Source organism: Periplaneta americana, chromosome 6, assembly GCF_040183065.1.
Source record: "Periplaneta americana isolate PAMFEO1 chromosome 6, P.americana_PAMFEO1_priV1, whole genome shotgun sequence".
NCBI classification, from domain to species: Eukaryota; Metazoa; Arthropoda; class Insecta; order Blattodea; family Blattidae; genus Periplaneta; species Periplaneta americana.
Window position 1 is genome coordinate 41,465,643 of NC_091122.1, and position 26,404 is coordinate 41,492,046.

At 35.8% G+C, this 26,404-nt stretch overlaps 1 protein-coding gene across 5 annotated transcripts; it reads left to right on the forward strand.

Moving 5' to 3' along the window:
- The first annotated feature begins 1,183 nt into the window (after positions 1 to 1,183).
- On the forward strand, positions 1,184 to 24,738 carry LOC138701282 (TRAF-type zinc finger domain-containing protein 1-like). Of its 5 annotated transcripts, none has more exons than XM_069828015.1 (10): positions 1,184 to 1,205; positions 2,691 to 2,754; positions 2,839 to 3,031; positions 3,264 to 3,456; positions 5,135 to 5,362; positions 11,070 to 11,431; positions 15,128 to 15,353; positions 16,182 to 16,266; positions 19,335 to 19,414; positions 24,190 to 24,422. In XM_069828015.1, the coding sequence occupies exons 2-10, from the start codon at positions 2,720 to 2,722 to the stop codon at positions 24,279 to 24,281; spliced, it is 1,494 nt and encodes a 497-aa protein (XP_069684116.1). In that variant the 5' UTR covers positions 1,184 to 1,205; positions 2,691 to 2,719; the 3' UTR covers positions 24,282 to 24,422. The 5 variants fall into 5 exon arrangements, with proteins under 5 accessions (XP_069684116.1, XP_069684113.1, XP_069684117.1 ...); XM_069828012.1 differs by lacking the exon at positions 1,184 to 1,205 and adding an exon at positions 1,224 to 1,364; XM_069828016.1 differs by lacking the exon at positions 1,184 to 1,205 and adding an exon at positions 1,224 to 1,364 and having other exon boundaries at positions 19,335 to 19,392; positions 24,190 to 24,383.
- Positions 24,739 to 26,404: the final 1,666 nt, after the last annotated feature.

A 26,404-nucleotide genomic window follows, 5' to 3' on the forward strand; every position in this document is an offset into this window, starting at 1 on the left:
TAATAATTCGTAATTTCCATGCACATAGAGTTCCTATGCAGACTGGCCCCACTTTAACTTTCTAACAAAATCTCTTGGTGGGTGACAATTGGTCATATGCTGCCCTACGGACAGTCCATACATGCTTACCTACACAGACCTGTACTACTCCACCCTCCACCACTTAGCTTCATTGGACGGGTTCTCCACACTGTCATGTAAGTCGATGGAACATAATTAAGTGGGACTGGTCTGTGTAGAAATGCTCTGTACCAGTATGTGAATTTTTTTTTCCTTTGATGCTGTTTGCAAACATTTAAAATGTAATCCATTGCTAGACTATTTTCTTCAACACACAAGAATATCTGATTAACTTGTACCGGTATATTTATTATTAGTCAAAAACGATTCCACAACTAGATTACAGATCTAGACTTCTTTTTTAAATCGTATCAATCAAGCAAATTAACTTTTTTTTTTTTTTTTTTTTTTTTTTTTTTTTGCTAAAGTACGGTTAGGTGAGGTAACGAAAAATTCCTATACATCTATGGACGTAAAAGAGTTGAGCGGTTGAAAGACATACTACTATTGGTACTCCTGCAAATCATCTTTGTGTCGGTTTGGTAAGTGGATGAATATATGCAGAAAAGCCGCCAAGAATTTACAGTAATGAGAAAAACCCTTTCGCTCTATTCGAAATGGATTCATGTCTTCTGTTGATTGAAATAATTTTAGCCGTACGAAGATCCCTTATAAATTTCTGCACGTACAAAAAGAAAAAAGACTAATTTTTATATTTCAAACGCATGGGTTAAAGTGTTATATTAATGAAGTTAATTAAACGAGAATTGCATGTTGCCATTGTTTTGTATTACTGTACGTAAGATGCGAAAGTGTCGTGAATGTCGGTAAAAGTATATCGGGTTAAAAAATTAGGCGAATTGTTTTCCATCTGAATAATTTTGAAGATATGTATGTGGAAATTCTCATGCACATTGTTTAAAACAAAAAGGATCTATGCTCTGAGGAGTTAATGACCTGAAATCAAAATAAGTAAAATTAGCATGTCAGGAGGCGGAGTTTGGCAGGAAAGAACGATTTTATTTTGGCAGGCGGGAGTTTTGAAATTAAACAACTTTGTGGTTAAATATTTATAAGATTGGCAATCCTGTTGGTAAATACCGACACTTATCAGTTATCAGTATCCTGGATATCGCATCTGCAGAGTAAGTTTGCGTGCGTGGAATGTTCTCACTATTGTTAATACTTCGTTTAAGTATTAAGAAAATATTAGTATAGAGTAAAAAACTTTCTTTGGTTTAACCAAAGAGGCACAGACCAAAGACGTTGTAATTATATAGCACTTAACTATCGTTTTCGTTTATGTAAGTAGACATTTATACAAATGAACATGGGAACATTCTATTTTATTTAATCAGATTACTCCAGTTTGATTACATCATCATAGCATGTGACTTCGTTGTGAAACAATTGCGAATTAATATTTGTCGAGTTTATTATTCATATTTCTCACACGTAGTTAGTAGCAGATTTGCGTTGTTCTAAGTAACAAATCGCAGAAAAATAAAAATCAGTAAGTTACATAAACAAGAAGGGGTTCGTGATGGTTGTCGAATTGTGTAAATGTGTTTCTTTTAATGCCAATTCATCTATTTTCTGTGAACTTTCATGAAGTGTATTAATTTATTATTTTATGTTTAACAGATAAGGAAAAATAGGTAGTATTTTATTAAACACAAATGTGTACCTACAACTTTTAGCCAGTTTTTATTTGTTTTTGAAACATGGCTCGTGACCTCGCCGAATGAAGGTGATTGTGAGATGCTGGTTGGAATGATAATGGCGAGGGGAAACGGGAGGTTCCCGAGAAAACCCTATCACGAACGCTTTGCCTATCACGTATTCCTTGATGAGTTAGACGGGGATCGTATCCTAGTCACCATGGTAGAAGTTAGAGAGAAATAGATCAAGAAAATGCGATGCAGTTATCGCGTGTAGATACAAATACTGTAATCGCTATGCTTGAGGTCAAGGGGAATATTATTTGAAGTGAAATTTGCTATTTGGGACTCCATTTAACAAGCCGAAATAGATTTTTAATCGAGTGGTAAATTCACACACTAGGCACAGTAATTCTCTTATTATAATGCAGCGTTTTTATTCTATGAATTTTACATATTTTGTATATTTATTTGTTTCATGTTTTTGATGTAATTGTTTTTCATACTTGTCTTAGAAGTATGAAAAATATGTATTATACATTCTCTGTGTGATACATAGAGCGTTTATTAACATGTTGATTCGTTGAATTATATTATCGTGTATGTTTGTCGAACAGAATTGTAAAAGTCTTATAAATATCAGCAATTGGCATGAAAATATTACTTGATAAACATATTCGTAGTGAGAATCGTGGTTTTTAATTTGGAATGCGAAATTATCATACACGTTTCGATAGATGCATGCACAAGTATGAAAAATTTCGAGTAGTAGTATTCAGTTTCCAAACTGTGTCCATTTCGAGGGTAACTTCGTTTATGATTATTCATTGCAAATAGTTTTAACTTTATTTTAACCATGAACGCTCATTTTTATACCTGATATAAATTACATATAAACCATAGGTATGTTTCTTTCAATTTCCGACGTTTCTCATTAATTACAGCGTGTCTATTTTTATTGTGTTTTAGGCTAGCAAGCATACCAGAGCAAGACAACTATGTGTGACGATGACGTTAAGTTTTGTTCAAATTGGTAAGTTAAATATATTGTATTTTCACATGGTTTAAAGACTCAGATTAGCTAAGATAGTAATTGCCCCTATTTTTGTCATTTTAGCAAGCGTGAAGTTCCCCAAAGCAATTTTGTTATGCATAATGTGCATTGCCAGAGGAAGCTAGCTCTCTGTGTAAAATGTGACGAACCTGTCCCAAGATGTGAACTTGCAGCACATAATACAAATGTTCATGCAATTGTTGAATGTCCGGCATGTGGACATCAATGTGAAAAGAGGCATTTAGTTGACCATCAGGTTAGTACTGAAAACAGCTATTGTAATGTCACGCACTTGTACTGAGGGAAAATAAACTGATGTAAAGTTTTTTTTTTTTTTTTAATATAAAGAACAAGTGTTATGCACAATACTAACATAATTTATAGCCTACTATTTTGTGTTAAGTCTATATTGTGTGTAGCCTAATCGCAATTTCTTGATAATGATAAACATGACCAGACATAACAAAATTCATGTTCCTAACTTTCAGAATTCTACGTGCAGTCGTCGAGCAATATGCTGTAATTATTGTCATATTGAAACACAAGCCAATGAATTGGCAGAACATGAGAACTATTGTGGTAGTCGTACAGAACGTTGTGAAGATTGTGGAGAATTCGTGATGCTGAAGTACCAGCAGTTACATCAGGATTCTAACCATGGATTTCTGAAACTAGAAGATGGTAAGAAGCAGAAATTAGCGTTTTAATTATGGGTGGGACAACGATGTTGAAGTCTTTGACCAGATTTTATTTTTATGATTATTCTTCAATCCCTCTACTCATCACATACGCGAAAAGAAAAACGTACTTAGGCGAATTGAAAATAGCATCAAAATTGTGGCACACCACTCTAGAGATACGATGTGATCACTGTGAAAGCTCTAAGCCCACCCAACCCAATTCAAATATCATTATTTCTTATATGCCTAACAGATCAGTTGAGTTTTCTATAGCACGCGACACTGAAGTTTTTTTGACGAAAAAAGTGTAAAAATTGTCAAATTTTCAGAGGGAATGTAGTTTGAAATGTGAAGAATTCGTATAGGACGTCAGTTGACTTGAAAACATATTAGAAAATAAATAAAAATAGGAAAGAATTGATTGGTGTAGATAACCTAAAAGTGTATATTTAACACGTGATATAAAGTGGTAGAACACTTCAAAATATAACTCGAAACGCACATTTCACTTCACTTAGTATATGCAAAGCACACAAAAAGCCTAAACTAACCTAACCTATCACATCCATATATCCTCTTCAATCCTGGTGTATCGTATACTGTACATAATTTTATTTTAATTTTTATGCAGTATCTTGGATACTTTTGAATTTTTGAATAATTAAATTTGATAGAAATGAAGAGTATCACTTTTGCAACATTTCTATGCCAGATTTATAAATTAAATTCAAAATTTTGGGGCACAAAGAAGTCAAAATTGCCCCAAAATTTGATTTTCTGTGAAGACTTGATTTGGGGTATTTGGAACCCCAGAATGATGTGACCTTTTTTTTTTTTTTTTCCAAAAATTGTAAATTCGGGACTGAAGAGGATATGTAAGGTATATAAAAAATCTAAACTAACCAAACCTATTAATCACAGATTCGTATACACAAGGCATACGAAAAGCCTAAACTAAGCTAATCTAATCTAACCTGTAACAGATTCCCACACCGGAGAACTTAGAAAAATTCAAGTTGGAAGTTTCAGCGTCACATGTTATAGAAAAGCCGATCATTATCTCAGACGTTTTCACAATGACATAATTCAGTGGTATGGCCTACCACCATCATTTTGCACATTTTCATAGACAATAATGACATAACCTAGTGGTACTACCATTATTTTGTACTACGCGGAAAAAGAGTGTTATCTATCAAAAGGCATATGTGCAAGGCATGCCAAAAGTCTGAACAAACCACACCTACATGCCATTGATACTCAACCTTATGTAAACTCGCTTTCTATCTGCCCACTATCAAAAAGCGTATTTGCAAGACATCAAAAGCCTGAACAAACCAAACCTAACCTGTCACTGATCCTCTATCTTACGAGAACTCACTTTCTATCTGACGACCTACCTACCAAAAAGCATATATACAAGGCATATCAAAAGCCTGAACAAACCAAACCTAAAATGTCACTAATCGCTTATTATTTTTCGAGATATTGGCAGCATTGCATCACCCATTTGAAACTGACAATATATACATATATATATGCACTATAAAATTTTGACCTTTGGTTACAAATAACTTGTAATGCTTTTATATAATGGTAGCATGTGATTTGCAGCTAAGGAATAAAACGTGCAAAGATGCTAAAATCCGCCCCTACTCATGACTGTGTTCTGTTTTCAGAGCCTGGTCCTGCACCCTCATGGAGTAACACTCGATCAACAACTTCAAATCTACTCAATGATTTGAGTCGTCAGCGCAAGGTATCAAATGCCAGTCAGGATTCAGCACGTCCTACTTCAGCCTCAAACCGACTGTCACCTAGCAAACGCACTAATGATATGCCTCAAGTCAACTCTGCCTCAACTGCAGTTCCTAAAAAGGATCTTCATAAGTCCACCATACCATCAGGTAACAGATATTTACATATGGGCTATTCCATATGAAATCGATCAGTAAAAAACCTCTCATTTTTTTAATACTCTAATTTTTTCCCTATTTATACAAGGTGCTGAGGACAGTGCATTTTCAAAAATATACTATCGAAAGTCAAACGGTTTTCATACTTTTGAGCGACAATTTAGCGTATTTTATAAAAACAAGCCTCTTTCAGCGCTCAGAACTCTGGAACCATTTAATGCAGAACATTGATGGGAGCTTATTTTGAAGCTGACATTTGGTAGGTTATGTTAAGAAGAAATCCTTATTTTTATTGTATACAGAGAGAGAGAGATAATCTGATTTTACTTACTTTTAGGCTTTTTGTCCATTTGTAAAAATGTAAAAAATATTGAGGGAAAACCTTGCATTATTAAGAGGGATTTGGCATTGTTTGCTTAGTGACTCGGCAATAACTTTCGAGGGTATTAAATAAATTATTTTCACACACCTGGACTTGAACGGCGCAGTACTGCACGCACTGGCCGAGAGCTGAAGATAAGCTAGTGTTGGGCGTCATTGTACTCCTATGTTTATGAAAACTTGTGATAAAGCTAGCCCAGCTATGTGCTACTAGACGAAACATCACGTGCTTGTCTCCTGGCCTTGTTTGTCTCGGCTAACTCCTGCCTCACAGTCAGATGGTTAGTTCACGCACGTACTATTTATTTTCTTTATTTGATATTTTCAATACTTTGTTATCAACAGTGCACCAGTAAAAAATATGTGTTTATTTGTACTTTCAATGCAGAATCTAACCATACATTTTAAAAATATTTTTTCATTGTCAAAGGCATCTTAATGAAAAATCTAAATTTCTCCATTTCCATAAAAAGTAAGAAAAACTGTTTACATGTCAATATAAACTTTAACTTTTCAGCTTCAAAATAAACCATGATTTCGATCATTTGGTGAAAGGGTTTCGGAGCCACAACAGTTTAAAGTTGCTAATTTTATGAAACTACGATAAATAACACTATGAAGTTCTGATGCCTCAAACTTTGCACAAAGCATTGTATCATAGTTGTCTACAGACAGAAAAAGTTTCATTGTATTTAAAAATTGCAAGGTCAATTTTCTCTATATTTCGGCCGATTTGAGATGGAATAGCCCATAAAGAGTAAGCTCGTTAGTCTTTTGTAAAGTTAACATCAGCCTCTATAAGTAACTGCCATACACAGATTCATTGATGATAAACTACGCTTCTGCAGAAAAGTACCAATCTCTTTTGTTCACCTCTGCACTCCCTCTTCTTTATGCTCCTCCTCATGATATTTCTCCTCCTTTTCATGCTTTTGTACCTTTTTCTCATCTCACATTCTGATGATATTCATTTTGCTGTTGTTATTGATTAGGAAGGTGACATTGTGATACATTTTTGAGCTCGTCTTAATTTGTGTAATCAATATAACATGATTAAAGTATGTAATGCTATTTGAAAAATTGATGACTTCACGTGTATCTCGTACCATAATGTTGTTGTTTTCTAATGCCAGGCGTTTGACAATAAAGTCATTTGACCTCTTGCACTCCAATATTTTTCAAAGATTATCATGGTCAGCCATGGAAGCACAGATTTTGAGGTGTTCCAAATCCATTTCTTGGTTTGAGTTGCACAATAGGCAGTTAGGGTACTAATATATTCCAATTCTATGCAGGTGTTTGGCCAAACAATCATGGCCTGTTGCCAATCTAAATGCAGCTACAGACGATTTTCGTGGTAAATCGGGAATTAGCTGTGGATTATGATGCATAGAGTTTCAGTTTTTCCCTTGGGATTGTGTTATCAAATTTTGTTTGTTGAAGTCTAAGTATGTAGATTTAATAAATCTTTTCACAGAGTAATAAGTAGATTTAGTAACAGGTCTGTAAGTAGCAGTGCTGCCCTTTTTTGCTAAAGCATCCGCATTCTCGTTTCCCAGGATTCCACAATGGGATGGTATCCATTGGAATACAATTCTTTTATTGAGTGATATTAATTGAGAGAGCATTTTATTTATTTCTGCTGTTTGAGATGAAGGTGTGTGTTTAGAGACTATAGATAGAATACCTGCTTTGGAGTCTGACAATATAACTGAGTTTTTAAATTTATTGATGTGAAATAGAAGATTCCTGAGACTTTCACTTATTGCAACGATTTCTCCATCAAAATTTGTTTTTCCATATCCAGGAGATCTATAAAGTGAGAAGAGATGGCACGTAACACCTGCACCGGCACCTTGTTCTCTGGAGATCAAGGATCCATCAGTGTATAAATGAAGCCAGTTTTGTGGAGGGTACCTAATATTAATTGTCTCTAAAGACAATTATTTCATTATTTCAGTGTTTACTTCTGATTTCAGTATTTCTTCTGTTAAATTTAGATTAGGCTTATATTCTATATTTAATAGAGTTAAAGAGTTTGGCTTAATTTGTAAGTTTTCTTTTAAATTCGGGATATTGATTTTCTGTTTTAATTCTTGAACCATGGATATGAAACTTTTTTGAGTTTTCAATCTACAGAGAGGACTGTATGAATGCCAATTGTTTACTGGTAATCTGATAAGTTTTTCATATTGAATCAGTGCTTTTCCTTCTATTGTCATTTTGATGTTGTTAATATTAGTGAGGAATCTCATAGAATCTATTGGAGTTGTTTTGATTCCACCAATAATGAGTCTGAGAGCTTGGTTTTGAACATATTCTACTTCGGTTATGAAAGGTGAAGTAATTAAAATTTCTCCACCATTTCTCGTACCATAATGTAGTTACATGCATCAAATCTCCACACTCATGTTAGCCCCTCGTTCTAACATAACTCTCAAAAACAAAAATTCCAATGCCTATCCAAACAAAAAAATTATAATAGGTGCACAAGATAAATGGGACACTCTGTATAATCATGATCCATAGTCAACCTGAAAGCTGCCACTGCTAATTTCCTCAATATATATTAGGAATTTTATTGGGATTGTTGTTATGTAGTAGTCTATTGTATGGAAATTTAGATAAAGTTGATTCTCCTTCTTGCTTCGCAATATTGTTGAACTGGAGTTAAAATGGAATCATTATGTAGATGAGCTATTCCATCTCAAATCGACCGAAATATAGAGAAAATTGACCTTGCAATTTTTAAATACAATGAAACTTTTTCTGTCCGTAGACAACTGTGCCACAATGCTTTGTGCAAAGTTTGAGGCATCAGAACTTCATAGTGTTTAAATTAAAAATATTTAAATTTATCGTATTTTCATAAAATTAGCAACTTTAAACTGATGTGGCTCCGAAACCCTTTCACCCAATGATCAAAATCTTGGTTTTTTTGATGCTGAGAAATTAAAGTTTATATTGACATATAAACAGATTTTCTTACTTATTACGGAAATGGAGAAATTTAGATTTTTCCTCATTAAGACGCCTTTGCCACAAAAAAATATTTTAAAAATATTTGATTAGATTCTGCATTGAAAGTACAAATAAACACATATTTTTTACTGGAGGTACGTTGATAAGAAAGTATTGAAAATATCAAATAAAGAAAATAAATAGTACGCTCGTGAACTAACCAGCTGACTGTGAGGCGGGAGCTAGCCTAGGCAAGCAAGGCCAGGAGACATAAACATGTTATGTGTCGTCTAGCAGCGCATGGCTGTGCTAGCTTTATCACAGGTTTTCATAAACACAGGAGTAAAATGACGCCCAACGCTCGCTTATCTTCAGCTCTCGGCCAGTGCTTGCGGTACTGCGCCGTTCAAGTCTAGATGTGTGAAAATAATCTATTTAATACCCTAGAAACTTATTGCCATACCAATAAGCAAACAATGTCGAATCCCTCTTAATAATGCAAGCTTTTTTCTCAATATTTTTTTACATTTTTACAAATTGGCAAAAAGCCTAAAAGTAAGTAAAATCAGATTATCTGTCTCTCAGTATACAATAAAAATAAGGATTACTTCTTAAAATAACCTACCAAATGTCAGCTTCAAAATGAGCTCTCGTTCAATGTTCTGCAGTAAATGGTTCCAGAGTTCTGAGCGCCAAAAGAGGCTTGTTTTTATAAAATACACTAAGTTTGTCGCTCAATAATACGAAAACCGTTTGACTTTCGATAGTATATTTTTGAAAATGCACTCTCCTCAGCACCTTGTATAAGTAGGGAAAAAATTAGAGTATAAAAAAATGCGAGGTTTTTTACTGATCGATTTCATATGGAATAGCCCAGATGATCTATTGTCATTATGGAATTTTCATCTTCATCATCGTTTTCTTCTCATGTGTTAGTCTTTAAAGAACTGTTACGGTCTAAATAAAAGACTGATATTCTCAAGCCATTATTTGCTGGTGATAGTGCTATGTACCATGGGCTCTCCCCTGGAGGTCATGGTAACTCTTGGGATCTGGGATTGAGGGACTGCGGTGACACGGAGAGGTAAAGAGATTCTGCAGGCTGTAGGGTTCGGGGGGGCGCAGGGGTCTTCACACCAGTCCATTTTGGGTAGTACAGTGGGCCTACCTGAATGGCCTATGTAAGGCTCGTAACACACTTGCAGAGTTTTCGCCAGTGAGAAATGTGTTGCGAGAAAATAAAAAAATTGATAACATGGATTCAAATGGACGTCCACACACTGGAAGAGTTTCTCGTTCGAGGCAAAAACCTCGCGCGAGTTTCTCGCTGGAATCGGTAGCTCAGCGAATTTTCTTGACACATTTATCAAAGATGTTTGACATTTATACTCTTCATGACGATTGAATGTAGAAAAATATATCACAGGTGGCGATGAATTGTATTCTTTTTATTTGAAAATGAGGAAAGATGGCTGATAATTAGAGTCAGAAACTTATTGAACTTGTACGATATCACCCGTAGGCCTATTTATATGATACACAGGATGAAAACTATAAAAACACGAAACTTAAAGAAGAAATCTGGAGACAAATATCAGATTATCTGAAAATAAATAGGGCTATATTTTATTTCGATGAGATTTAATAGTATTAATTAAACATTTCAAATAATGTATCTATATGTCTTAACAGCTTACATAATTTTAATCAGAACATAGCAAAGAATCCTCTATCATATCATGAATAGCAAAAAACTGTGGTCCATTGAACCTGAAATAACGCCTAAACGTATCATCATTGAAATCGAAACCAGTGTCCAAAACTCGCCCTTATTTTCGTAAGATACAATGTGATTTTCAGATATTGCTGGCTTTAATTTAGGCCTACTTTTTCTTTTCATTAACAAAATATGTTCATGTAACTCCAGTTCCTCATCACCTGAATACTCAGATTCAACATAGCGTCCGTACGTAATTTATAAAGTACGACAATATACTAACAGGTTATATATTTAAGTACGACAATATACGTAAATACATAACCTATAATATTTCCCCCAACGAGTCGTTACTATTATCAGAAAAATGCTTTCTGCAAGAAGGTAGTGCATATATGATCATAGCAAAATGTGATCTGTGATAGCGAGAACTTGCCAAGTGTGTGGAGGAGGCTCTTCGCCTCTTTCTCGCAACACGTTTCTCGCTAGCGAAAACTCTTCAAGTGTGTTACGGGCCTAAGAGGGCCTATGCTGCTTTCCTCCAGCGGGACTAATAGATAGAATAGATATTTCTGAGGTATATTCATTTGAGGATACTATGACTGTAAAAAGAGTTTTGATGTAAATGTATTATTTCAGATGATGGTGGAGTAGATTTGGATCGGTTGTTGGCTCTGAGACTTGCTGAACAAGAGCGTATGTTGAACACAATCCCAACAGCTCCTTATGAAGTTGACCTTGGGGTCCCACCACAGAAAGGTGGAGAACTCGTGGCTTTACCATGCGAGTTTTGCCAGGCTATGGTTCCTGCCAATCAGCTTGTAATACACGAGACAGGCTGTCGGCCAGACCTGGCCCGTTACGATCCTGCTCCACTACCACCGCCACCACCACGAAACAGGAAACCATCTAGCTCATCAGAAGAAGAGGAAGACATTGATGGATTGCCATGTGAATTCTGTGGTAGTCTTTTTCCTCCTCAATTTCTTCTTCAGCATCAGGTAAGTAAGAACATGACCATGTTATGGAGTAAATGAAGAGTAAACAAATATTATTTTTATCCCGTGGCAGATATTTGACTTTGTTACTCAAGCTTCCCGAACTGTGATCGAAATGCCAAAGCTGTAATCCCCATTCTATACAAGAAGACTCTGCATATGAACAAACATACTGCAAAATCCTTCCACACCTCAACCTCTGATTGGTCCTATGTTTGTGCTGGAAAATGAGGCATGCATCGACATGTATGGAGCAATGACAAATTAAATGATGTAACAGGCAATTTTTTTAAACTAACAATCTAACATAAAGCATCAAGAAGCACATACATTTCGTATTTTTTACTCAGTTCGCATTTTATTGCGGATCAAAAACTACAGTAATGTAATTAACATGCTCTTAAACATAAAATTACTTAATGATGAAAGGTGAGTGGAACAGAGAAATATTCTCTCTGGCACCCATGGAAATCTGGTGTGGCTTAGTGGATAGTGCGTCAGCACATAGAGCTGAAAACCCGGGTTCAAATCCCACTGCTGGAGAGAATTTTTCCCTGTTCCACTCACCTTTCATCATATGATGACGCAGAATTTCTGCACTGAAATATCATATGTACTTTTGTACATCATAATAATATATAAAATTACTTTGTTTGACAGCATTTTGGCACATTTTGCTTTTGTCGTGATTGCGAAAATATATCATCTCTACGCATATCAATTATTATTTTCCTAACTAGGACAGCACTTTGATATGCAAAATGAAAATTTAGGACTTTTGCTTTGTTGGTGTTTTCGTGTTCTGAATACTAAAATTTAAATTTAAAAAAAAAAATTTAAATCCATGGCGCTACATACCATGAAGGGCCAAGACGACCAGCCAGCTGCTGGCCTCGTGTCTACATGCTGAAGCAGAGGTGAACGATCATCCAACCAGAATGGAAGTATTGTGTGGTTAGCACGATTATCCCCCCCCCCCCCCAGCCATTTTAGCTGGTTTGTGGAACCGGATTTTTGCTGGCTGTAATAGTTCCCCAAGTGCATCATGATGCTGGGTGGGCACCGATCCCATATACTAGCCGAAATTTCATGAGAAAATTTCTTTCCCCATGAGGACTCGTCCACGCCTGTGGAGTAACTGCTAGCGCGTCTGGCTGTGAAACCAGGTGGCCCGGGTTCGATTCCCGGTCGGGGCAAGTTACCTAGTTGAGGTTTTTTCTGGGGTTTTCCTTAACCCTGTATGAGCAAATGCTGGGTAACTTTCGGTGTTGGACCCCGGACTCATTCCATCGGCATTATCACTTTTATCTCATTCAGACGTTAAATAACCTTAGATGTTGATAAAGCGTCGTAAAATAACCCACTAAAATAAAAAGTGAGGACTCGAACCAGTGTGCATTCCGTAATGTGAGTTCTAGGCAGGATTCCTTAGACCACAATGCCACAGCCCGGGACGAATACTAAAATTTAACTTCTTAATACCGGTATCTCCGCCTTGGCAAAATTACATGTAAACATACACTGCCTCTCTCACTCATACTACTGTGACCCTCAGTTGTCGAGCAGTCACTATGTTAGCTATTTGATCCAAGGATTTGCAGATTCATACCCAGCAGAGGGCTATTTATATTAAAGGGTAATAAAATCCTTAGTATGCCTTCCTTTTGTGAGAGGGAGGTAAAGCTGGGAGGTCTTCGTTGTAGTTTCACAGCATATAAAAAACCCTGTCCCAGATGAGAGATCTTCAAACAAAATTTATCTACCAATTTCTCCTTCACATTGAATTTTGATGCTGAATAATCTCTGCAGTTGAAGGTATTGTTAAATAAAATATTACAAATCACTCACTCATACTCTCACATTAACTACTCGCTCACATCCACCTCTGTAGAGTAACAGCATGTCTGACCATGAAATGATGGGCCTAGGTTCAAATCTTGGTTGAGTTTTTTTTCCATGGTTCCCTCTCAACCAATTGAAGCAGAATTGCTAGGTAACTTTCGGCATTGGACCTCAGACTCTTTCCACCGTCATTTATTCACATATCATTAATAAGGAACTGATTCCTATGTAATTAAATATTATTTTTGCGTGTGATAAAACACAATTAACAAAGTTAAAAATTCCGAACATGAAGTTTCAAGTTTAAAATCAGAATTTTGTTTCACATAAAAACACATATTTTCTCAAAAAAATTATGTAAATACATATTTTCAGGAAATCTATTATAAACACATAAATCTTGGAGTTTTTTTACTTAAATAATTTTTTTACAAGAACTTTTAAACATTTTAAAACTAAATCAATTATGTCATTCAGAAGTACGTTATCTTTTTAAGAATTCTTGGTTGCTTCGTGTTTCCAACCACTGTGTGGTGTATCCGTGATACATTTTTGTAATAGTTTCGCCTCAAGTTCTGAGAACTGCTAGGCAGCATATCAGTGTTATTATTAGAGAATAAATTAACATGGACAAGGAGGAGAGATCTTTCAACACATAATTAGGAATGTTTATTGTTGCTGAAGATGATTTCATTCCACGTTTTGTTTGTGAAACACAACAGATAAGAGCTCTGGTATGAACATTATTTAATTTAAACAAATCTCTCGCCTCTCACTCAAGTTCATCAAGTTAAGCAATACGTCTTGTTGTGATTCCCTGTTACCGGGCTTCGTCAATCGATATCCTTCAAGATATACTGAAAGATGGTTGTTTAAAAAACGATTTGGCTTTCCTATTAGCAAATCTAAGCTTTTTGTGAGACACCATAAAAAACTCGAAACATCCAAAAACCCGTTGTCTGAAACAAGGAGGTGCGTGCCGTGAAAATTAAACTAGACTCGCTACCAGGTTTAGAAGTACAAGTACTAAGGGACAAATTCCAGAATGTGGTTGGGAAAAACAGTGGATATAAAAAAATGTGTAAAGTTGCTCAAGTATTGGAGGGTGTGCCTGTAGGTGAAATTGACGGTGTTTGTGTTTGTGAAATTCCTCTCTTTAAATATGCACGTCTGATGTCCTGTGATGTGGAAAGATCATTTTCACAGTATAAGTCGTTGTTCAGAGATAATCGGCATGCATTTGTGATGGAGAATTTGGAGATGACCTTTGCTGTTCACTGCAATTCTCGACCAACTACTAGCACCTAGTAACATTTTTTTTTTCCAAGCTAAGTAAGGTATTTTTGTCATATTTAAAATAAATATTTTTTTTTTATTTTTAGCAAATATTTTCGTACTTTTTTTTAGCACATAAAAAATAAATATATTTACATTTTTTAGCACATAAAAATCCGCTCCCTAATCATTAACATGGCTCAGGTTAAGTTTATGGTACAGTGTGCTGTATTTGTATAAGAATGCGACTGCATAGTGACAAATATCATTCAGAGAAGAGGAGTGGTAAGCACAATAAGCCTCAGGCTGTGGTGCAAGCCTTTCAGCCTCTCCTCTGTTAAAGGAAAAAAAAAAGAACCTACTGGTACTTGCTCTTTCTCCCTCTCTCACACCCACAGACACACATTCTCTACTCTCTCTCTCTTTCTCATATACACAGGCTTTTCCTCTTCCTCCCGCATATTACATTTATTTTTTATTACAGTGATCACTTCCAACTAGAGTGGCCCTGAAAGAGTTGATGCTGTAAATATTAATTCGTTTCTGTAACATAATTACCACTTTAATTTCAATTTGTTTTAGGCTTTGTGTGATGTTACACCGCCATTAAGTGATGGTATCTTAGTGAATGAATTGGGTCCACTACCAAGGTCTAGCAATAGGACGACTAAGAAACTACTGAATATGTCCCCTGACACACCATGGCTGTTTCCTCCAACATCTGTTGACCACATGGAGGATAAAAATGCTTATCTCAATGAGATGCGGGCAGCACTAAAGAAACCTATGGCTAGTGTTCGTCCTATAGGTAAGAAAGAAGCACACGACATTTGGGGAACATGTAATACCTAGTTACCATCAGATCTGTGCCCCCGTAAGATATGCGAACTGAACCTTAATTCCTTTTCAGCCTCTGCAATTCATTTCTCTCCCTGTATTCCTATTTCTCTCTTTTCTATCCCTCGCCCTTTCTCTCCCCCACTACTCACAATTTTGAGCCTTCTTGCAGGACAGTTTATTTGCACTTGCAGTCCAGTGTTGTCAACTCAACATGAATACTGTAGCACGGAGTGGTGAAAGAAATATTATTAAGCAAGTAATAGCATTTTGCATAAGTCAATCAGCGTCATTAGACCTACTTAAATTAAATTATGAATAAGTAATAATTAACCTTACAGTATTATAAGCAATATTCAAGAGACGTGACACTGTTTGACGGAAGTTTGACAACATCCCTATTCGGCAAGGTCCTTGGCCTGCTGTTTGACGTAGTGGGAGAGAAATGGGTGGAATGGAGTGAGTAGAGGCGTTAACTTTTCCAAGAACGACGACAGCGCTGAAGGGGCATAGATCCAATGGTCTGACAATATATCTTCAAGAGCGATTGTATGGACATGTTACGAGATACGGATGCAACGATTTTTATGTTGTAAAGTATTTATTTCTTTTCACTTGAAATTCAGAAATTTTCAGAGATCTAAAGTATAGCATTTGAAATATGTACTCTTGCAAATGGAACGAACTTTTCTCTCATTTCTATGCATTATCTCTATAATCAAATGTTACATATGTGCATGCGTGCGCGCTTTTTTTTAAGATACTGTTACTAAAACCTGTAATATTGTTCTGTTGCAAGGTCGCCATTACTCATCTGGCTCTGAATTTGCTCAACAGAATGAATTTGGAACTGCAAACTGCCGGACAAACTTAACTTCACCTGGGTAAGTAATAAACCAATCATTAACCATTTTCACTTACTTACTTACTGGCTTTTAAGGAACCCGGAGGTTCATTGCTGCCCTCACATAAGCCCGCCATCGGTCCCTATCCTGTGCAAGATTAATCCATTCTCTATCATCATATCCCACCTCCCTCAAATCCATTTTAATATTATCTTCCCATTTATGTCTCGGTCTCTCTAAAGGTCTTTTTCCCTCCGGCCTCCCAACTAACACACTATATGCATTTCTGGAGTCGCCCATACGTGCTACATGCCCTGCCCATCTCAAACGTCTGGATTTAATGTTCCTAATTATGTCAGGTGAAGAATACAATGCGTGCAGCTCTGCGTTGTGTAACTTTCTCCATTCTCCTGTAACTTCATCCCTCTTAGCCCCAAATATTTTCCTAAGCACTTTATTCTCAAACACCCTTAACCTATGTTCCTCTCTCAAAGTGAGAGTCCAAGTTTCACAACCATAAAGAACAACCGGTAATATAATTGTTTTATAAATTCTAACTTTCAGATTTTTTGACAGCATACTAGATGATAAAAGCTTTTCAAATGAATAATAACAGGCATTTCTCATATTTATTCTGTGTTTAATTTCCTCCCGAGTATCATTTATATTTGTTAGTGTTGCTCCAAGATATTTGAACTTCTCCATCTCTTCAAAAGATAAATTTCCAATTTTTATATTTCCATTTTGTACAATATTCTCGTCACGAAACATAATCATATACTTTGTCTTTTCGGGATTTACTTCCAAACCTATCTCTTTACTTGCTTCCAGTAGAATTCCCGTGTTTTCCCATTTTCACTGCAAAATGAAATTAATTAAGTGAAGTATGTTTGGTAAAGGGAGTAAAGGAGGAAATGTTGGGATTCGTGTGTTATTCTCACTGAAAATAAGCTGGAGCATAAGCCATGACAACTATTGAACTACGCGTATTTTTTTTTGTGAGAATCAGTGCGCAGTTCGAAATTTTGTACATCCATAAATGACACTGTATTATGCTGCTTGAATGGACAGTATAATATGTACTAGTGTGGTAGAATAGGGTAGAATAGTGACCAGTTATTCATAAACAACACAGCATCATGCTACTCGTGTTTATTACAGTAGTTGTTATAGCATTAATAATAACGTTGATACCGTTCAAGAATTTAAATATTTGGGTAGTATAATTGACAAGGATGGTGGAGCCTTTGAGGATGTAAAGAACCTAATAAAAAATGGAAATAGTGCATTTGTCCAGCTGTACCCAATATGGAAATCTTATATTATATCTAGATCTACAAAAATTAAAATCTTTAACAGTAATATGAAATCAGTCTTATTATATGGCTGTGAGACATAGAAAACAAGTAAAGTTATACAAAATAAACTGCAAACATTTGTTAATAGATGTTTACGAAGAATTTTAAAAATTAGATGGCCAGATATAATCACAAACTCATAACTATGGAAGATAACAAATCAGAAAGAAATCAAAAGACGAAAGTGGAATTGGATAGGGCACACAATCTGGAAAGAAGATGGAGCAGTAGAAAGAATGGCTTTGGATTGGAACCCCCAGGGTAGTAGAACAAGAGGAAGGCCAAAAAATACATGGAAGAGAACAGTTTTGGAGGAAATTGCTAGGGAGGGGAAAACATGGAGCGAAGTGAAGAAGTTGGCTACAAATAGGGTCCGATGGAGGCACTTTGTGAATGCCCTATGCTCCTCATGAGGAGATACAGAAGTTTGATTATTGATTGATTGATTGTTATAGCATTACAGCACACATACAATGCTGGATTTAGATCCAGGCAGTTGCCTACGGTGGAAATTTCCAGGTGGCGGGCATTTTCTCTCTCTTGCTTTCTCTTCCTCTTTTCTTTAATTTTTTTTCATCTTCATTTTACAGTGAAATTTGTTTTTAAAACACTTGTTGGTAAATATTTTTTGAAGTTTAGTCTTGAAGATCTTGTGGAAGTTGGATGTTGTTTTGTTATCGCATTGTCACAGTTGCGGCGATAGTAAAAGGAAAGTGTGCAGTTGCATAGTTATATTGTAATGCCGGTATCACATTATTATACTAAAACTGCTTAAATTTAACTGCTTGTATAAACAAGAATGCATTGTTGAAAATGAAATTAGATGTGTGTTTATTATTTATCGCTATGAATAGTAAGCACAACTCTCAGTTACATTTACAATATAATATGTGTATTGTAAACAATACTATTTAATCACTTTCCAGCATATAATAATTTGATACAAAAGGTTTATTCTGTAAAGAGTTAAAAGTTTATTTTTTAACTTACTTTATACTTCCTATTGAAGTAGAAATACTCGTAATTTGTACCACCAACAAAACCAATGCTTAAAAATAAACCACAGCCTGCCTTTCACAAGACAATTTTGTTTCAACAACGAATAAGTTTGAATATGTGTTCCTTTGCATCGAGTCTGATGTGCTTCATCAGATCAACTTTGATGACATCAATACTTTCTCTATGAAGAAAGTGGGAAGGAAATCCTAATAATTCACAAGTAAGATACATGTACTTTCATTCCAGTAATTTATTGTTTTCTGAATTGTAACATTTAATTTAAAATTTAATTCTTTGCCCAACTGTGCATATTACTGTGGAATCCCGGTCACCAAGTCACTCAATTGAGTGCGCTCCTTGTATAATGGCAGTTGACTTAATATATGTCAACATATATGTCGAACTTGGAGTCAGGCCACGAAGGGAATGAACACTAGAGGAGAGGGACTTGATTCGGTGCTGTGGATTGAACTTTGGCGTAGGTCAGTGGTTAGAACACTTGGTACATAGAACCAAGCACCCAGGTTCATTTCCCGGCGCCGGAGCGAATTTTTCTTCTCTAATAATCATTGCTAATGTAAATTAAAACAAGTGTGGTGATTAAAAACAATGAAAGGTGTTTTTGCTGTGTATAAGAAGTACACCTGTATCCAAAATTACTTGAGCAGTATATCATGGTATCTGCATTACTAACTGAATAGTGAAGATTAATTGAAATGGTTTTGTCTGTATTGTGTTATTTTGTTACAGATGTGCAAATGGGTTGGTAAGGCATTCGACGTCAACAGGAGCAGTCCCCAAACAGAAGGCAGGAAGACGTGTGAACTCCCGTGTGTATCCCACTAATCCATACCTTTTGATCATTTGCAACTGGTTATGGTTGGCAAACGTATTAGTTCTAGTTTATCTGAAACAATCGCGTTATCAGTTTTATACTCTGACCAGAAAAAGAATCATCAGTATAACCCAGGGTAGACTTATAAAGGATAAAGTAAGCAAAGAAAATAGTATTGATGTATTATCATCACCAGCAAGCTGACAACAATCAATAAATTAGAAATTAGAAATTTTATCTTAAGCCTGCTCATGGATATAATATTATTATGATCAAGATGCAAGAAAAGCAACTGAGTGCGACCAAGTGTTGAGCCATATCGAATGAGAATAATACAGTAGAATCCCGATTATCCATCACCCTATTAACCGATTGTCAGATTATCCGACTGTCTTTCTCTCATTTTCTCTTTCCTACAGAAATATATGAAGTTCTGTACATTATATTAGCACGTTATTTTTTCGAGAGAGGATTATTACAAGACTTTGCTCTTACACAGTATGGTCTACTGTTCAAGTTGTCGTACTGTGTAACTTCTGTATAAAATTTCTTCCACGGGTATCAAAAGAAATCGTGTTGTACTAAGTATCAAAAAGTGCAAATAGAGTGGTTTGGGGAACGAGAAACTGTGGCTCATCTCAGAATACGAAATTGAATCACAACTGTATGCAATTTAATGAAAATCAAGGATAAAATGTATAAAGTACGTAAATCTACAACATGACACATCCACTCTTCCTATCTTTCAACAGACAACCATTATAAGGAATTTCCTTGCAATTAACAACCCGTTGTTTACAAGCAGACTTAAATCAGTGAAGTTCTGATCCACTACCCAGCGTATTCAATACAAGACCATAGAGGAGCTTACGAGATTGCAAGCATTATTCACTAAATTTACCAAAATCTTTTATGATATGGATTATCCGATTTTTTCGATTAACCGTTCAGCCCATCCCCTTCATTGTCACGGATAATGAGGTTCTATTGTAATTTTGTGTGTGATATTCTCTAGCTAGGATTCTACCAGAAATCTTAATTTGCACCCTGGCATAACCAATATAATATTGGACTTGATCTTAGTTACTTATAAACATAACCAGTTGCTACAAGTCCTTTAGAATGCTAGGAGCAAGTTTTTAACGAGTTACTTGCGTTGTAGGAGTGTAGTGCAAGTAGTTTTTTTTACACAAATTTCAATTGTAAACATGAGATTAATTTAATATATTGTTTATTGATTAATGCGTGTTTTAATCCTTAACATATTTGAATTCCAGATTTAAAGTTTTACCCATCTGGTGCTTGATTTCTTTTGCACAGTTACAGTGACCATCTACTAATAACTGTAGTAAAAACAGCATAATATGTTTTTTAAAACCCTTAAAAATGTAACTTATACAAATACTAATAGAAACGCATGAGTAAAGACTTCTACGACCACTTCCTGTATTGGAAATGAATTACTGAAAATACCAATAGTACAGGGTGAACCAGCCAGGGCTAGAATCCTACTGCACCCACAGTGGCTGATTCATACGTAACAACGCTACCATATGCAGAGGATTCATTTCTCACTTTTGCAGTTAATATTGTTAATGATGTACTTACCGAATTCACAATTCATGTTCGAAATGACGTCCTAGTGATATCTGGCAGGGTGCATATCTCCTGAAGACATGTCCAGCACTCACCGCAGTTCGTTCTCTGAAATGGCTCGAATTTCGTGCCGGATATTTTGAGTTTCTCAAGTGAATGTGGGTTATTTGCATAAACTTTACTTTTAACCACTGAAGTGGAGCCATGCTTCGTCACTATAAAAAGTTAGGGTGGAGTCAAGTAGTCCATCATACACTGACTGTTGGAACCACATGCAAAACCTAAGTCTTTTCTGATAATCGGGTTCCGTTAACCTCTGAACTACACGAATTTTGTAAGGTTTTAATTTTAATTGTTTCGTACTTCTTATCACTGAAGACTAGAGATGGGTAAAAAAAGCTGGAACAGTTTTTTTGAAACTGTTTCACAATTGGAACTGTTTCGGTTTCGATACGAAACAGTTTCGTGATATAACCTGTTCCAACTGTTCCAAAGGATGTTACACTGCTTCAGTGATCACTTCAACGTTCCACATGATTCCAACAGTTCAATTTCTAAACAGTTTTCCTCTTCTTTGCTGTCTGCAAAGGCCATGTGTAGCGCTTATCATTGACCTCCAGTCGAAAGTATACTCGTAATATTATCAATGTTCTACACAGCCTTCGTGCAACAGTAGCCTATGTAGGATTGCGCAATTTAATTGTACGAATCAAATTCCCTAATAAATCTGACATAGCTGTCCATTGAAGGAGAATATGTTCATGGTGGCATAATATATTGTTAATTATTAATATACCGCGAAAAATGTCATCGTTATTAAATTCTCCTAGGGTTATATACATTATTTTTACTGAAATCGATTCATTTTGAATTGTAGTTATTTATTGTACCCTTAACAGTCACCTATGAAAAATGACTTTCGTTGTCATAATACACTGAACGGCTGATTTAAAGACGACTGAAGGACTTTGAAACATGTTCCTGAAGCAGATGAGAGGTTGAAACAGTTGGAACACTTGGAACAGTTGGCACTGATGTTGTAAATATATTCCTATGAAACTGTTTCTTTGAAACTGTTATTTTGGAACAGCTTCTTTCATGAAACAGTAGTCGAAACTGTTTCTTAAAAAGAACAGTTTATCCCATCTCTACTGAAGACTGTGGCATCCCTACCTGCTGAGCTACATGGTGGGATGATGTCGTAGGACTTCTCTCTAGTCGGTGGCCAATTTCATCTAACATCTTAGAACACGCTTCAAACATATTGCTTTCTTGTCCAATACTGATCCAGTTGTACGAAATTTCTTCACTAAATTGTAAATCATTGCTTTAGAAGGCTCTGGCGAATCAGGAAATGACTGATGGAAGTTTTTTTTTTTTTAATAGGTTATTTTACGACGCTGTATCAACATCTCAGGTTATTTAGCGTCTGAATGAAGTGAAGGTGATAATGCCGGTGAAATGAGTCCGGGGTCCAGTACCACTAGTTACCCAGCATTTGCTCATATTGGGTTGAGGGAAAACCCCGGAAAAAACCTCAACCAGGTAACCTTCCCCGACTGGGATTCGAACTCGGGCCACCTGGTTTTGGGGCCAGATGCGCTAGCCGTTACTCCATAGGTGTGGACTGGAAGTTTGTTACAACTGTTTCCAAGATTCGTATTTCACAAAGTTGTCATAAATAAACACTCGTTGTTCAAGGCTTTATTTCATAATGGACACACTACTGCACTCTAAATGTATGGTATACAGCTGCACCCTCACTGTATGAACGTGTTTACGTAACTAATCACGAAACGTACACGAGCAAGAGGTCTGATCATTGTAATAGCGCAGCAGTTACTATGCATACGACTTCCCACTGATGCCGGTCTAGCCCTGGCAGACTCATTCTGTATATTTTAATATGTACAACTTCATATGTAATTACATGCATGGTAGTTTGAAGTTATTGGGGATTTTTATAATTCTATGGCCGGGAGGAAAAAGGTCTTAAGTCAGTTTTTTGTGAAAATGAGATTTTTATATATTCTGAAAGAGGAAACAATCTGGTAAAACGGTTAAAGTCAAATAAGACTCCTGACTGGATTTATAGAGCGTTACCAAATGTCCTAAGTACTTTTTGAATCGAGCACACACAGAATGGACTTAGGAATATGTAATACGCCTACTTTATTCCTTACAAACAAGCTCTAGCTTGTATTTTAGCTATTTTATCACATACTGATGCACTGCTACTTACAGACCTGTTATTAAATCTACGTATTACTCTGTGAAGAGATTTATTAAATCTACATACTTAGACTTCAACAAACAAAATTTGATAACTCAATCCCAAGGGAAAAAATGGAACTCACTGCATCAAAATCCACAGTTAATTCCCGATTTACCACGAAAATCGTCTGTAGCTGCATTTAGATTGGCATCAGGCCATGATTGTTTGGCCAAACACCTGCATAGAATTGGAATATATCAGTCCCCTAACTGCCCATTGTGCAACTCAAACCAAGAAATGGATTCGGAACACCTCAAAATCTGTGCTTCAGTGGCTGGTCATGATAATATCTTTGAAAAATATTGGAGTGCAAGAGGTCAAATAACTTTGTCAAACGCCTGGCATTAGAAAACAACAACTGATGCCCTTTCCTTTTAAAACTTTAAGCACCAGGTAACAGTCCTATATTGTTTAAGACCTATTTTGCATTCCTAATAATTTACATTTCCCATTTATTTTGACATGAAAAAGTCTTATGTTTAAATAGTCTCTTCTTCTCAGCTTGGATTTTAGTCTAAAAAGGGCTTAAGTGCGGCTATTTTTGGAAATGATCAAGAAAATTGTTAAATGAACAACATTACCTATTTTAGAAGAAATAATATCCAGAAAAAACCTCTTAATTAAAAGAACTGTATAATTGATACCAATTTCAATCTTTCTACTGCTCACCTGAAAAGTATAAAATTTTTACTCAAGACCTTTTTCCTCCCGGCCACAGAATTTTAGTCTAGAAGAAGCTAGAAGTAATGGTAATCGTTAATGTACTGCTATTTGCATTCCAAGAAGACAGGATGACGATTTCAGTTGGCTAGATTTCTTGTAAAGCATAATTTGGTTCGAAAAAGAATTGTATAGGAATAGAATGTTTAAATAATAACGTAAATATTGTGTTTTTGCAGATGAAGTCTCCCAAGAAGTACCGCGCTCCACTGCCACCCCGGTAACTCCATCTGGACATCTGCGGTTTCGTAACACTGATGCTAATAGGTGATCAAGTCTCGGTAGGGAAGTGTTCAGATTATGTTGGTTAAGTTAGCCAATCCCCTCACCCACATGTGAATACCCCCAATCTTCTCATAAGACTTAATGATATTAAGCATTGCAAGCATGGACTCATTTTAGTCATTAAGCATTGCAAGTAATGGCAGACACCTTATGAATGTGTACGGCCATATGTGTTCTTAAGGCAGTATACTGCTGTATATCGTGTGTATCAGCCAGTATCAATGCATCTTATAGTTGAGTAATTTATCAAATGAATTTAGAATGAAGATTGTAGACAGAAGAGTAACTAAACTGGGAACAATGGACTGTAAAGTAAAACTAGATCTGTTAGCTTCTTTGGAGATCCTAAGTGGTAATGAAAAAGTTAATACTAAAACCCGGTGACTGTAGTTATGGAATTGGGATACCTGAAAGGTTTGGATCTCAGGAGGGTAGACCCTGTAAGGTACGATTTGAGCTGTGAATTGTTCAAATATGAGATTTAAAATCGTCACAGCAAAATAAGTCTTTATTATTCTTCAGTTCCTGTTCTTGACTATCTTGAAATAAAATTGTGTGTGTGTAATACATTTTAAATGTACACTATTTAATAAAACCAAAATAAGTTATTCAGGAAATGTAAGACAAAAGGTTTACTTTACTTTTAGAAATTTAAAAATTATTTCTCTTGTAATGTTGTAAAAAATTTCTTACAAGAATAGAATTTGTCATCAGTATACAGGATACATTAAATTAAATACTCGGAAAACTAGTCTTTATTTCTCTGTATGATAGAGAGCAGAAATTGGTGTGAAACTTTCAGACATAATTGATCATGTGAAAGGAATTGGCGCAAAGCATTCCAGATGTAGATTGTTAGGAATGAAATTGTTTAGTGTTATAATGTTCGGAAGCCTGATTGCCATGGCTTATATGCATCCCATTAAAATATAAACAGGGTTCTTACTGTAAATTTTGTAGGACAGAAGGGTACTCAAATGCATAATTATTTTTAACTTTTGTTTTCGCATCAAATTTTGTCCTTGCCAGAAACATTCTGTCGTGAATATATCTTATATACATAGTTTGAAACAGATATGTTGGCAGTATGTTCGTTTTTTTTTTTTATTATTATTTTACATTTTATTAGAGTATTATCTACGTCTATTATACGGGTTTTGTGTATTAGCAATTTGGGATTGCTTGCACAATAATTTTAGTTAACATAAAGGGTGCGGCAAAACTTCCTCCCTGATTTAAAATTTGAATAAAAAACAGATGGATCAAAATAAGGAAACTGTATTAATATGAATGGTATCTAAACAGTGGGAAATTTAGGTTTACATGCTTTGCCATAGCGATATCAAATGACATACGCAAAACAACAAGAATTGAATAGAAACTTTATTAATATGAATGGTATCTTAACAGTGGGGAATTTTTCATTTTTTGAATAACGTGTCTCTCAAGTGGTGTCCTTCACTATCAATGCATTGTTGAATGCGATTTCGGAAATTCTGCATCACTCTAACTAGCATTTATTGAGGAATAAGACCAATTTCTTCCTGTATTGCATTTCTTAGGTCTGGCAAAGACCTCGGCCAATGTTTGAACACCTCAGCCTTAAGTTGTCCCCATAGAAAAAAATCGCAAGGTCTGGTGATCGTGCTGGCCAGGGGCATCGCCACGTGAAGAAATTAAGCGTCCGGGAAACATCTGTCTCAGGACTTGGAGAGAAATCTGAGCTGTTTGAGAAGTGGCTCCGTCCTGCTGAAACCATACCTAGTCAATCTGCAGCGCATTGAATCTTGGTGCCAAAAAATTGTTGATCATAAAAGAATACTGCTGAGAGTTCACTGTCACAGTAGCACCATCCTCTTCAAAAAAGTAAGGACCAAGTATCCCGACTCTTGCAACCGCGCACCATACAGTAACACGGTCGTTATGTAGAGGTTTTTCATGAAGTTCACGAGGGTTCTGTCCACTCCAGTATCGGAAATTTGGATGATTCACGCATTTAAACCTAAATTTCCCACTGTTTAGATACCATTCATATTAATACAGTTTCCTTATTTTGATTCATATGTTTATTTAAATTTTAAATTAGATAGGATGTTTTGCCGCACCCTT